The sequence below is a fragment of the Mytilus galloprovincialis genome, chromosome 2, assembly GCF_965363235.1.
Source record: "Mytilus galloprovincialis chromosome 2, xbMytGall1.hap1.1, whole genome shotgun sequence".
In the NCBI taxonomy this organism is placed as follows: domain Eukaryota; kingdom Metazoa; phylum Mollusca; class Bivalvia; order Mytilida; family Mytilidae; genus Mytilus; species Mytilus galloprovincialis.
Genome location: NC_134839.1, coordinates 36,540,865 through 36,556,452, shown reverse-complemented (window position 1 = coordinate 36,556,452; position 15,588 = coordinate 36,540,865). Strand labels below are relative to the sequence as shown.

At 32.6% G+C, this 15,588-nt stretch overlaps 1 protein-coding gene across 2 annotated transcripts in view; it reads left to right on the top strand.

Moving 5' to 3' along the window:
• The first annotated feature begins 1,853 nt into the window (after positions 1-1,853).
• The window catches only part of LOC143063505 (heterogeneous nuclear ribonucleoprotein 87F-like), a 41,906-nt gene continuing 28,171 nt past the window's right edge, over positions 1,854-15,588 (top strand). The window contains exon 1 of one of the 2 annotated variants that reach the window (XM_076235706.1): positions 1,854-1,883. In XM_076235706.1, the coding sequence (XP_076091821.1) occupies positions 1,869-1,883 (15 nt within the window). In that variant the 5' untranslated portion in view covers positions 1,854-1,868. Of the gene's footprint in view, positions 1,884-12,477; positions 12,532-15,588 lie in introns of those variants that run through there. The other variant, XM_076235705.1, reaches the window with a different exon arrangement.

Sequence of the window (15,588 nt, the reverse complement as noted above, 5' to 3'; positions counted from 1 at the left end):
TCTTGGTGTTTAATTAATTATATTGTTAAATATAATTTATGTTTGTGGATGACAAGTTAATCCGTTGGACGCTAATCCTTTTCTATAGATACTGTTTTTATGCCCCACCTACGATAGTAGAGGGGCATTATGTACTGGTCTGTGCGTCCGTTCGTCCGTTCGTCCGTCTGTCCCGCTTCAGGTTAAAGTTTTTGGTCGAGGTAGTTTTTGATGAAGTTGAAGTCCAATCGACTTCAAACTTGGTACACATGTTCCCTATGATATGATCTTTCTAATTTTAATGCCAAATTAGAGATTTTACCCCAATTTCACGGTCCACTGAACATAGAAAATGATAGTGCGAGTGGGGCATTCGTGTACTGAGGACACATTCTTGTTTATCTATGCTTTTGTATGATATTTTGAAGTCAGTTTAGGTCTTAAGTCTGGTACTGTCCGGACCTTGCTAATAAAGTTTGAAGTATTGGTATTCCGTCTTTGAATTACTATAACACGGAAAACTCCCTGTTATATAAACATGATTTTTTTCCTGCCAGATTTGGGACGGCATCAAAAGTTAAATGTACGATGAAAAACTTAATTCACATAGTTTTTTCACTGACCACCACCCTCAAATCCACTCCCCCTCCCCTCTTAACCTAATTTGGAAATAAAATGGTCAATATTGGCATATGGTATCTGATAGAGTATTCTTTTTGTGTCATGGGTCCTGTTTTTCCCAAACAATTTATGTTTTTTCTTTGTCTTGACTTTGTCATCACTTTAAAAATAGATATGTGTTTTTTTAAGATACCAGGACTAAATTTAGTATTTACGCCAGACGCGCATTTCGTCTACAAAAGACTCATCAGTGACGCTCAAATCCAAAAAAAGTAAAAAGGCCAAATAAAGTACGAAGTTGAAGAGCATTGAAGACCAAAATTTCTAAAAGTTTTGCCAAATACAGCTAAGGTAATCTATGCCTGAGGTAGAAAAGCCTTAGTTTTTCAAAAATTTCAAAATTTTGTAAACAGACAATTTATAAATATAACCATATCAAAGACAATTCATTCAAAAAAAGGTACAATTTTGTAAACACTACAGTCGGCATGTATTCTATATGTTTTATCTGTCCCCTATTGGCATGGATAAATAGTGGGTTACCATGGTTACATTGTCGTTTTGGTTGTTGTTGTTTCTTTTCTCTGTTTCTCTAATGAATATATAACAGTTCATTATTTCATATAAAAATAGCTTTCAACTAAATAGTGCAAGTGAATAAAACGTATGGTGATCACAGGCCAGTAAATTTGTGTTAATTGTGGAGAAGGGGGGGGGACACCTTCCCAAATGAATTTAGCGAATGTAATTTCGATTGTTGTCTAGCGTTAATATAACCGGAAGAACAGTGACTTTAGGAACTTTTACAATAATTCGCAAAGTGCTTTAAATGAACTCTCGTTTTAAATTGAATATTTCTCATTTTAGTTTTAAGTTGAATATTTCTTGTTTTAATTGTTTCTTTATTCTTAAATATAATGTTTCTTTATTTCAAATACCCAAAGAGATTAATTATAGATTTACTATTTTACAACTTAATCCGATGGCTGTCAAAAGTGCGAAACTTACACTCAACTTCAAAAGAAGCAATTATCGCCATTTTGCTAAGTTGAGCCGGAGGACAATAATCCTATTATTATTACATAACATTGGACAATTATATTTACAAAATGTATATTTTATGAGAACCTTTTATAATGTGTTAATTCCCCCTCCTCATCGTGTTTTAGTATATTTATGTCAGGAGTCCCCCTACTCAAGAGTGTTTTAGTATACTTATGTCAGGAGTCCCCCTACTCAGAGTGTTTTAGTATATTTATGTCAGAGCAATGCAGTATATTTATGTAAGTACCCCTCCTCAGAATGTATGTATTTGTGTTAGTCCCCCTCCTCAGAGTATTAGTATATTTATGTCAGTAGTCCCTCTCCTCAGAATATATAATATATTTATGTTTTCCCCCCTCCGAATACCCCCTTTGTATATCTATTAAAAGGTCCAATATGTGCATTTTCTATGTTCGTGATGTTTTCAGTATGTACACACTTTCAGCAACCAGAAAGACGAATCACCCAAAGACGAATTACCCAAAGACGAATTACCCATAGATGAAATAACATTACAAACCCAAATACGAAATGTAGCAATTTGTGCTCGGGACGAGCACTTCGGGGAAGTAGTGGAGAATATAACCGGAAGAAAAGTGACTTTAGGAACTTTTACAATAATTCGCAAAGTGCTTTAGATGAACTCTCGTTTTAAATTGAATATTTCTCATTTTAGTTTTAAGTTGAATATTTCTTGTTTTAAATGTTTCTTTATTCTTAAATATAATGTTTCTTTATTTCAAATACCCAAAGAGATTAATTATAGATTTACTATTTTACAACTTAATCCGATGGCTGTCAAAAGTGCGAAACTTACACTCAACTTCAGAAGAAGCAATTATCGCTATTTTGCTAAGTTGAGCCGGAGGACAATAATCCTATTATTATTACATAACATTGGACAATTATATTTACAAAATGTAAATTTTATGAGAACCTTTTATAATGTTTTAATACCCTTATCTTTGACTTAATTTATGTTTTGTAAACTGTTGCTGGGGCAGTCTTCCCCTAGCTTTCGAACTGTAAACTTGTGTTAATAAATTTGTATATATTTTATACGGTCTTGCGTTTAAACCAGCCATAGTGTCGATTATAGACCTACAGACTTTAATGTAACCCGTGCCGAAGTTCACGGACTGATGCCGGAATTCACGGGGTTATAATAACCATGCACTTAATGACTTATGCTGTGTACAACTTCATTATGAAAAAATAACAATTTAAAATACCAATGACATGGTTAAAATTCGGTAGTTAAAATGTTTCCTAAATGTTGAATTACTTTGGAAAAAACGATAACGTTTGTCTATTCCTGACATATAAGTCCGATTTGATTGTTGGTTTCGATTGCTCTTCAAAGTTATCGATTTGGATTTCCAACTGCTTTGATTTCATCGTCACTTGATGACGAAATGCGCGTCTGGCGTCCAAATGATAAGACTTGCATAGTTGATGGGTATTCACTATATATCCAATAAACAGTGAAACCTTATTAAGGGGGGGGGCACCTAAGGAAGACTAAATAAGTGGTCTCATAAAACACAGGTGGTCTTTTAATACAGGTTTAATCAAAATGAAATGCACAACTAGGGATCTATAAATAGTGGTCTCTTAACAGAGGTGATTGCTTAGTACAGGTGGTCTCTTCGGCAGGTTTTACTGTAAATGCATCTACCTACCAGCATGTAAATACACAGTTTTGTGATTTTAATATCGATCTTACAGAATTGGATTCATGTAAAATGTATTGTCACACTATTGTATACTTCACACCTTTCTTTTTGGCAATACTTCTGAATTGTTTATGTCGATTCATTGATAAATTGTGTTTCATTTAACACTAAATAAAATTTTACAATAACAGAATTTATCCCGTAAACATATATTTACACCATTTGAAAGTATGATGGGAATGTGAGAGACCACGACAACTCCTTTTCTCATGATAAAGTATGAGTGATCACAACAAATGGTTACAATGTGAACCAAAGTGAACATTTATTTTCTTAAATTTCAGAGCATTGGTTGTAAGCTAGTCTAAGATTTACTTTATAGCTTCCAAGATGCATCGTATTTCTGTGCAAAAAGTAATGTCGGATATGGAATCCGATTACAGATTAGAGAAGCAATGAAGAGTTAGAAGTTAAAAATCAGGGATTGCAATTAGGGTTTTGAGAAGAAGAAAAATTGAGAATTCATCAATACTGATCTGCTTCATTTGTTGACCGTAAAGTCAGTAAATAGCTTAAATACTAGATCTGTAAGTACGGATATTAAACTGAAACCGCATCAAACCAATCCGATTTAAGATTTAGTTGGAATATATGATATGATTTTTTCTTCTAATTCTTATTAATAAACATTCTTATTACAAACTTCGCATTGTTGCATCATGATTGTTGTGAAAAGCAACTTATACTGCACTCGTTCTATTTGAGCAGTCAAAATGCGTTGACCGTATATTTCTATTTATCTTGCAATTGGATGTCCTACTATACAGATACAGCCCTACATATATCGCTATGCTGTATAGGATATCGCTTTAAAGCTCCTCCCACTGACGGACTGAGTATTGTTTGAACCTGTGAACCTCAGAATGTGTATTCCAATGACGATGACAATTGTCGATTTCAAAACATGAATGTGTACATATGATTGTTAACAAAATCAACCAAAAGCTAAAAGCTCGCATACACCTGTTTCCTAGCCTCGTACAAATATATCACTTATTAATATTTTTTGTTTGCAACCTATAAATCATTATGTTTCATGTTTATTGTTGATATTTTAGTCTGTAAACAAACGAATTTGTTCACCATTGATTGCGGTTCTCAACAGGTAATGATGTGCATTTCATCGTGTTGTATATTTATCCGCCTGTGTGATATGAGGCCTTTTTAAAGGGGTATTTTCCCCAATATTTAAATCAAATAAATAATATTAACACACTAAACAACAATTAAAAATGTTTATTTTAGATTGCAGTATAAAGACAATAATAGTGCATTGACTTGACATATCAACGATATAAGGATGAGGCCCGAAACGGGGAAATGCTCGGCACAGCCTCGCATTTCCCCGTTTCTAAGCCTCATCCTTATATCGTTGATATGTCAAGTCAATGCACTATTATTGTTTATATATGTAAACAACGTTTTGATTTCATGGAAATATGTAAATTGTTAACAACAATACTCTCTTATTTAATTCATAACCCAGTCATTCTTAACAATTTCAAGACAAATACGAGGAAAGTTGGCTCTATATATCGTTTATCATATATATACGATTTTTGGTGATATTGGTCATTCTGTTTCATGAGCCTAAGGCAGTGATAGTTCTCTCACCTTATTCCATTTAATATATATATATACCAAATTGTAGTCATATGTTTATGTCTCCTCGCTCCATTTACCAACACTAAAGTAAGTATGAATAGGGAATTACATGATTATCAAGAAAGTAATTTAAAATGAGTTATTTAACACGTTCTATTATGCAATGTTTTTTTGTTAGTTTTTTTTTTTCATAGTTAAAGGTCTTTTGACATCTAGTGTGTTTCGATTGACAGTGGTTAATTTAATTTACAAAAATAGCCGCCGGATTTCAACATTTCCCAAAACTTGTGAAAATGATTTGTGGAAATGTTGAAATCCCGCGGCTATTTTTGTAAATTAAATCATGTAATTCCCTATTCATACTTACTTTAGTGTTGGTAAATGGAGCGAGGAGACATAAACATGTGACTACAATTTGGTATATTATATATATATATATATGTCATAAAGTTCATTCCGTTGGCGAATTCAAATAAAGATCAATATGTTGGGTTGTGAAGAACACATAACCTCGTGGTAGGGATAAACTGCTGGAAAAAATTAAATATATCAAATTAATAAGTTGTTGAACAAAACTTCTACTAATCAAATTTCAATTTTCTTTTTAAAAGGTGCTATTGAAAGTTAAATCACAGTCGAAAATGCATCAGATAGTCGTGAAATCTATGTACTATCTCTACGTGAATAAGAGTAACCATGGTAGTTTTATATTGGTGTATCTTTTATTTAAAAAAAATATGTGATTTGTTGTGATATTTTTTTTTATTTTCAAAATATATCTAAATGGTTGGGTACTGAATGTCTCAGCTGTTCCTCCCTCTCCATCCCTAATGACTTGACAATATTGACGCGTTTAAAGACATCTTAAAAAGTCAGGAATCTCCTTTGTAAAATTATCTCTCCATTATGCCAGTAATTTTTTACAATTCAAACAATGAAAGTCATTGTAGGGATGACGCAATACCAATTTAGCTCTTGAAAACCGATAAATTTATCTGACACAGAACCAAATTATACGATCCTTGAATGTATAACCGCTGGTTTTCCGACTATACTAATTCAAAGACGGAATACCAATACATGTACTTTAAACTTTCATTAGCAAGGTCCGGACAGTACCAGACCTAAGAATTAAACTGCCCACAAAATAACATACAAAAGCATATATATATAAAAAACAGTATCTATGGAAAAGTGTTAGTGTCCAACGGATTAACTTTTTATCGTCAAGATTAGATGGTTTCCATTGCGACAAACATATATTTAACAATAGAGTTAATTAAACACAAAGAAATGTAAAGGGTTAGGGACGACCATTTGATATTCTGGGAGGACCAGGAGGATTTGTTTTGGATCGGTTATTTATTTTTGTAAACTAAGAGGACAGATTATCTATTTTCTGCACTATTGAAGCAAGATTTTTCATTTTCATTAAAGCAAGGGACTGATTATTTATTTTCACAACTATATTTATAATATTCGAAAACATACAATTTTTATACGACCGCAAAACTTTTTTGCGTTGTGTAATGGTATCATGTCGTCGTTGTCTGCGTCATCGTAGACCTGCGTAGTCGTCGTCCGAAGACGCATTTAGTTTCCGGACAATCACTTTAGATTTAGTTTGTAGATCTCTATAAATTTTTACTAGAAGGTTCAATACCACTAAAAAAAGGTTGGGATTGATTTTTGGGGTAATGGTCCGTATAGTTTAGGAATTAGGGGCCAAAAAGGGAGTCCAAAAAAGCATTTTTGTAGTTTTCAAACAATAACTTGTGTTTAAGTGTATGAATCTCTCTGAAATTATACCACAAGTTTCCATACCATGAAGGGATGGTTAGTAATGACTTTGGGGGGTTATGGTTCATAATGTTTTGTAATTAGGGGCTAAAAAATGCCAAATTAGGGGCAAAAAAGGGGGAAAAACTAGGTTTTCCGGAAAATAACTTTAAATTTAGTCAATGGATCTCTGTAAATTTTTACCAGAATGTTCAATACCACTAAAGGAAGATTGGAATTGATTTTGGGGGTTATGGTCCTAATAGTTTAGGAATTAGGGCCAAAAAGGGGGACCAGAATATGCATTTTTGTAGTTTTCAAACAATAACTTGTATTTAAGTGTATGAATCTCTCTGAAATTATACCACAAGTTTCCATACCATGAAGGGATGGTTAGTAATGACTTTGGGGGTTAGGGCTCAAAATGTTTTGGAATTAGGGGCAAAATAAGGGGAATAAGGGGCAAAAAACGGGGAAAACTAGGTTTTTTCTGGTCAATGGACAATTAAGCAGTGTAAGGGAGGTAACTCAAAAACAGTTAACATACAATGTTTGGTATGTTCAGATTTAACTCCCTTACACTACTTGTAAATAATGTATAAAGAAATGTCAGGTTTTGGACTTATTGCAAAAAAGGGGATGGTAGTAGTTTTCAATTTTTTTTCCCAAATTTATCAAATTCCAAATTTTTAAAAAGTTTGAAGAAGAAATCTTTAATTGCACAATATTGCATAATATATTTGTAAGATCTTGACATCTGTTTTGTGTCAGAAACTCATACTATATCAAAAATTTGATCACAATCCAAATTCAGAGCTGTATCAAGCTAGAATGTTGTGTCTATACTTGCCCCAAATGTTCAGGGTTCAATTTACATGTATTGCATACATACACAGAATTAAAGTGTGTTTGTAACTAGGCTCTATTAAAAGTATTGGTAAACATTTTTGAAGGGATTTGGAACCACTGAAGGCCCAAGAAGCTATAGAACAAATGATGCAAAATCATGCTTTCTGGGTGTTCCTTTCTTAATCTGAAAATGCAAGAGCTGTTTTAATAATTTTTTGACAATATTTTGGTCTCAAAGAAAATGTATAGATTCAGTGTAAGACTTAAGTTTCTAGGGACAACATCAAAAGACCAATATGCATGAAAAAGCAAAAATGTAATTCACCTAGTTAAGTCTGTGGATGCTTGGGGTTTTTTTTTAAACTCATGAGCTACGGGGCGCCGAATTGGACTCGAAATTCAATTTCTACGGACAAAAGTAAGTTTTGTTCAACAGAAATGAGTTCAGGTTAACAAAATTTGTAGCATACTACAAATTTAAAATTTTGTCATACAAAATTATCTTTAAGTGGACAAAAGTTACTTTTGTCATGACAAAATTCATTTTTATGACCAACCTACGATAGTAGAGGGGCAGTATGTTTCCTGGTCTGTGGCTCCGTTCGTTCGTTCGTTCGTTCGTCCGTCCGTTCGTCTGTGCGTCCGTTCAGGTTAAAATTTTTGGTCAAGGTAGTTTTTGATGAAGCTGAAGTCCAATCAACTTGAAACTTAGTACACTTGTTGCTTATGATATAATCTTTCCAATTTTAAAGCCAAATAAGACTTTTGACCCCAATTTCACGGTCCACTGAACATAGATAATAAAAGTGGGAGTTTCAGGTTAAAGTTTTTGGTCAAGGTAGTTTTTGATGAAGCTGAAGTCCAATCAACTTGAAACTTAGTACACTTGTTGCTTATGATATGATCTTTCTAATTTTAAATCCATATTAGACTTTTGACCCCAATTTCACGGTCCACTGAACATAGAAAATGAAAGGGGGAGTTTCAGGTTAAAGTTTTTGGTCAAGGTAGTTTTTGATGAAGCTGAAGTCCAATCAACTTGAAACTTAGTACACTTGTTGCTTGTGATTAGTCCGGCGGCTACAAGCATATTTCAGACGAATTGTGCACATCCTGCTACAAGCATGAAATTTGGCATATACCTTCCTCAACTATTACTCTTTTATTTCAGATAGGGAGGCATTTGAAAAAAATAATTCACTTCCGGTAAAATCCAAAATGGCGGATATCATACTTAAATTAGCCCAATATCGAAGGCTAGTATGTGAAAAGGTGTTATTAACATGCTTCTGTCATAATATTTGGTATAAACCTTTGTTTTGTACTAGTTTTGGATAATTGATATAGATAAGATGTCTTCAAAAACCCTACTTCCGGTAAAATTCAACATGGCGGACATTGTACTAAAATAAGCTTATTTTTAGGAAGGGTAATTGAATTTTTTTTTTAAAGTATTGCTACTATCATTATATTGTGCAGGAACCTTTCTTTGGTGCTTTTCATGTCTAAGTGTTATCATTAACTGCACGCTTTCCAGCAAGGATAATTGTGTATTTCAAAACTAGATAGTATCCGACATACGGTGCACTACCTTATTTATCAAATTTTATTGATATAAACAAGTAAATACGACTACTTACCTTTCAAGCGGTGTGCTCGACTGTTACTTCCGGTGTGTGTATATCCATCACGTGATTTTGATTGTACCCCTTGTAATATCTTTCCACTGAATAAATATCAAGGCACATGACAGCCGGGTTGTTATATGGAACACTTTAAGAAACCAACATAAATGTAGTTTGATTCTCAAACAGCATTGTCAAAGTGGCGATCTTACCACATCTTCTTATTCGTAGATGTTATTAGATCTTAATTCAAATTCAATAGCACGTTTGTATTCCTTAATACTCGAAGAAGCAAATACATTTATGCTAATTAATCGATAGACTTTAAGTCGGTGTTTTGTCAACCTTCCATAATTTTGTTCTATTATGGGATGGTTGTTGAATAGATCTACGACATACCACTGTATTATGTCATAATCACATGAGATAGATAATTTTGTATTTATCATTATTTTGTCGGACCATGGAAGTATTATACTTCCATGGTCGGACGCATCAGGGATTAACAATATCTTCCATGACAAATCATCTCTTTGTTTATATACTGTGGATTCATTATTATTCGTTGGATACCAATTTTCGTGGATTTCGTGGGCACAGTCAAACCACGAAATTAAATATTCAACGAATGATAATTTTTCTATAGGTTTGTATGCAGACTTCAGCAAAACCACGAAATTTAATATCCACGAATATGCAAGTTTTTCTTAATCCACGAAAATTGGTACCCACGAAAATAAATGAATCCACAGTAATGATCTATAAGCAGAGATGGTTTCATCATGATATTATATTCCTAGTTGTTCGCTCTCAGCCTTTGATACAAAAAAATAGCTTCTGAAAACAGTACGGACCAAATTTGTCAATAGCCAGAAGTGTTATGTCTCGTGTCGAGCTTTTTAGTAAAGAAAATTGGAACTGATTTGTATGTGTTTTATAGTAACGTTGTAGTGTAATACCACTGTCCCAGATTAAGGGAATGGTTAAGCATTTGAAAACATGTTAAGCACCACCACGCTCTTTTTATTATATATAAATATAAATTAAGCCGTTCTATTATTTTTAAACTATACATATTTCGATGAATGACTAAAAAGGCTTTTTCATATCTAGTTTCTGTAATCAAGTATATGAAAATAAAGAAATTGATTATTTTGAAGTTTAAAAAACTCTTTGGTTTGTTTCAGATAAAGTTCATGTTTTTGCCGGTGAGCAATTATGACTTTCCGACTCTATCATGTCTATACTGCGTGCACTTCCACAAAATGTAATCAAATTTCATTTGCTACAACCTATATACAGACTGTGAATGATGTTTTACACTTAATCCGTTGGGTGTGTATGATTTATACTTAAAACTAGGAAAATACAGTTTAGTTATTATTAACATTTGGCTAGCTTTTAGCATGTTTAGTCACTGCAAATAGACTTAGATATATACCTTGTGTTAGTTGTCTTTTTGGATGTTTTGATCAATGCTGTTTTGCAGTGTGTTTGGTGTCGATTTGATGAGTCAATCTTTTTCAAATTGATATGTGTAGTTTTTTCTGATTTAGATCTATTTAAGTTAGATATTTTTAGATATTCTTGTACAAACCAGTTTCTTGTGCATGAGTTGCACGAAGGAACTGCAAAAAGCCGTGAGATGTATGCATTAGAATACATGTTACCTTGAGATCAGACGCTATGGAGAAGTCGCAGTATATTCTTGATCATGTTAAAGGTATATCTGATGAAACGCTATATGAAACGATTATATTTAAAAATTAAAATGAAAGGACGACTCAAGAATAATGAACAAGACATCAAATGAAAAATAGGTCAAGATATTATTTTGTTATAGATTTATAAAGATTTATTTGTATTGTAAAATGTTGTATCTAGTATTGAAATATACCCATAAGGCCATGAGTGGGGTCTATAGGATAGAGAATGATGGCCCAGAAAAAAAAGAAATAGAGAAAATGTTAGCACACTACTTTACCGAAGACAATATTTGATTTTTCGTGATGTGCAGAAGACTTAGCTATACATTTATTTATATTCAAAATGAAATAGAAACTTCACTAGAAATAACATATCAGTTTATATAAAGAAGGTCGTATAACACGAAATAAGCACGCACTTCCCAACTGTTGGCGTCTTTATCTTTTGTGTCTTTCGGTTGATGTCTTATTGAATTTTATACGCAAATTTTCTTTGACTTTACTATTGTAAATATTAAAAAAGAAGATGTGGTATTATTGCCAACGAGACAACTCTCCGCAAGAGACCAAATGACACAGAAATTAACAACTATAGGTCCCCGTACGGCTTCAACAATAAGCAAAGCCCATACCGCATAGTCAGCTTGAAAGGCCCTGAAATGACAAGGTAACACAATTCAAACGAGAAAACTAGCGACCTAAATTTTATAGAAAAAATGAACAGAAAAATATGTAACACATAAACAAACGACAACCACTGAATTACAGGCACCTGATACAAATACAAATATTACACAGAGTGGACGTGCCGGGTACGTTTATCTCCCAACAACAAAAAGACACTACTAGTATGATGTACAGATCTGAGAGTACTCGCGGTTACTGACAGCTAGTTCAAAGCCACTAACAACTAATAAAAAAATCATGCATCTAAGACTAAGCCTTGAAGATGTTTATCATAGGTTGAATACTGCTTTCTGAATATAGGTTTTGAAACTATTTTCTTTTCTACTTTAAGTAAATCCAAAAACAAATATTAGACGTTTTTGATGTTTGTATAAGTTGGATAGATCTTTACGTTCAAGACACATGATAGGTTATGAAAATAAAATGGCACTTGATATAAAATCTATTCATTTAGTTGAAGTTTTTGTATAATGTTTGTGTAATATTTATTTTAAAGTGTCCGCCCTTTAAAGCTGTCTACTAAAATCAATCCCAATATGTTAAAATACTTTCTGTGTACTACAAACACTACTGTACTTGTTCTTAGGACAAAATGGTGTCACTCGGTTTATTGATAAATCATTTCGAGCTATGATGAATTTGAAAAAGGCAGGACAGGAGTATTGAGTTAAAAAAAAGACAGGATAAGCAAATTGGCAAAAATAAAAAGACAAGACAATTTATGTAAAACAAATCATTGGGGAAAGGTGTGTTAAACACAATCACGTGTCGTCTGATCGAAATACATTCATTAAATGCATTATCCAGTGTTCGGACAGGGTAATCCACAATTAACATTTGGTGCATCCTTTTCGACCCTCTATGATAAGCACAGAACCTAGACAAGTGATTACAAAACAGGTTTAGTATGTTAGCCTCTTAACTTGAAGAAATGTTTGATATTTGATATGTAAACTGCTAATAGTCCACGTGCAGATAGACATATTTTTCTTTATTCGCCACCCAGCCTTCATCTATATATTGGGTTCATCCGAGTGAACAGCACGTAAATATCACAGGCACTTGTTTTAGCAACTTTACCTGACCATATAGGAAAATAGGTATTTAGTCGGATCTTAACACGTACTTGTGATTTGGTTAAAACCGGTTTTGTTCAAAATATACGAAGAAATGTCGAAATGTTCAGGACTTAATTAAATCCGTATTTCGGTAGGATGGTGCAAGCATACGATTTTTATTGCGTCTTACACTTTGAGAAGCGAATAATCTTCAACTACTTTATTCAAATATTGTGTAAAAACGTTAATTTTGAGCTATGAAAGTCAAGTGGCTCGAGTATTTTTCTGAGGAAGTTTTAAAAAATTGCAAAGAAATATTTTTACATTGGGTTAGCTTTCATTAGTCTTAACTATCTATAGATTAACAACTTTTGGTTATATTTATAATTTAGAATCATCATTGAAGGTGGGGGACGATTTCGCAGATAATTAATTATATTGATGTGCCATTTGTATGCAAGAGTGACATTTCGTTGTATTATGTGCCAATTCGAAAAAGTTATGCGAGTATTCTCTCCCCTTAACAGGTTCATTATTTTATAATTAAGTTTAGGTTTCTGATATAATTTTGAATAATTACAAAATGTATCAATTCAATATATTTCAGTTTTTGTTATTGGTGTATCAAAAACATTGATGATCATTGATGTACGAATATAATTTCATAAATTTGAAACGTTTAAAATGATTACATACCAATATAAAGAACCGTTCATCATTTTTGAAAAAGACTATGAACAAAAATCGATTTATTTATCTTCCCTTGGTGACAGATTGATTGGGAAATGAACCAGCGTAATATAATGGTAATCATAGAGAGGGACCAGCAAGCAAATTTTAATTGTAGCTTATTCAACGTTAAAACAATTTTCCAATATAAACGAATGTTACTTTATACAAATATAAGGACTTTGTTAGCTAAATCTACAAATTTTATTAGATATTATGATTTTTTATTGCAATAGATTAATATGCTACTTGTTTCTGTCAATGTGGGGTTTACTATCCACACCCGTACAAAGTTAATAGTAAACCCCACATTGACAGAAACAAGTGCCTGTGGTCAATATACTTTGATTTGAAGGCTTAACAAAAGATGATATTGCTTCCAGAGTAAAGACATGTTGATACCTGGGACACCGAGACATTATATGTTAGTAAATAAGAACCAGTGTTTTGTATATGTCGTGTACATTTTATTATTTTGTACAGGTTATTACTTGTACAAAAACTTTGTAATAGTAATTACCTGTACGATGCCATCATACAAGTTATTACTTGTACAAATATAATTGTACGAGTAATTACCTGTACAATTTTTGTTGAGAAAGAGATAATAACTTTTACAACACGCTATCTTTGGGTTATATTTGTTTCTTCCTTGAGCAAATTGGGCTCAGCCGCTTATCAACTTGTTGCCACTTTAAAGGGACACTAGCTACAAGATATATTTAAATCTAACATATGATTCTTTTTTTGTTCAATCATTAATGAAAGTGAAATAGTGGAATAACGCTTTCGCTTTAAGCAGCCAGTATGGTTTAATTTGTCAAAATAAGCGAAGGAATCAATGATGATGAATTATTCACTTGCAAATGAATAATTCGACCTTTTTGAATCTGTATTCATGTGAACTTCAATTTAACCCCTTTGAAAGAGATTAATAACACGTGAAATGTATGTGCAAAGTTATTTAAAGGACAAAAGATGTCAACATTGAAAGTGAAATAAAGGTATATCATTTGATTGACTGATTCGATCCAAAACAAATCATTCTTAAACAGGTAAAAAGATGATAAACATATATTTTTAATCTACAAGGCTACTTAGCATGTCGATTTATCACAAAGCATAAAATGTAAGAGCATACTATCTAAATAATAAATATTACCTATGTAAATAATTTCATAAAGTCAAATAAAAGTCTTTATATTCATTTGCTGTGTGGTTGAAATTTCAACAGAAACTGGTTGTGAAATTCAGTTTTCATTAAAATTATGCGAGTGGATTTTTTTTTATCAAAGTAAGAAGGAACTATGATAATTTTAAGCTTTTTGTAAATTAATAATTTACAAAATTTAGTTGTACCCTTTCGATAATGTCATTATTTTCAATATCCCATACTTCACAACCGTACAGTAATATTGGTTTCACTTTCTTATCCAATAAGTCCAACTGACTACATATAGAAAAATTATGCGGAACCATCACCAACTGTACGTATGTGTCTGCTGCACTCATCATCCAGTGGATCAAATTCTAACGTATCGAAACTACTCATTATTGCACTTTTTCAGTCCAGAAACATATAATCCCACAAGTAATATCACATATAAATGTTCTTGAATCGATATAATCAATATAAATCCCAACTCGAGGATTTTTTCAACTTTTTTGCTCTCTAAATTTTTCGCTGGTTTAAACTTGGCGCATGCGTACCGTATTTCCTTCGATGATAACTTAAGACAAATCGGTGAACATGAATTTTACAGCTAGTGCCCATTTAATACGGACTACTACAATTATTTTCTCATGCGTCTCATTACTTTATTTCTGCGTTTTCTCTTTAAATGTACACCTGACATTTAGGGTTTAATTCAAGCCGTGGCCAAGATGTTTACGGAAGGTTCTATAATTACAATAGCTGTAAATTCTCTTCAATTGTCACTTTGCAGGATATGAGTAGCTCACAAAAGTAAAAACAAATATAAGTGAGTTGCATGGTTAGCTACTCAGCTGCTCTTGGCAATATGCCTCCATGACCAACTTCAGAATGTGCTGTTCTAATCAGAGGGTAAAGTTCATCAACTAAACAAATAATTTCGTCTCATTTGCAAATGAGTTTTTTTAATTACTGCTACATTCAACAAAACATCATACCGTCTCAAGAATTATTTTT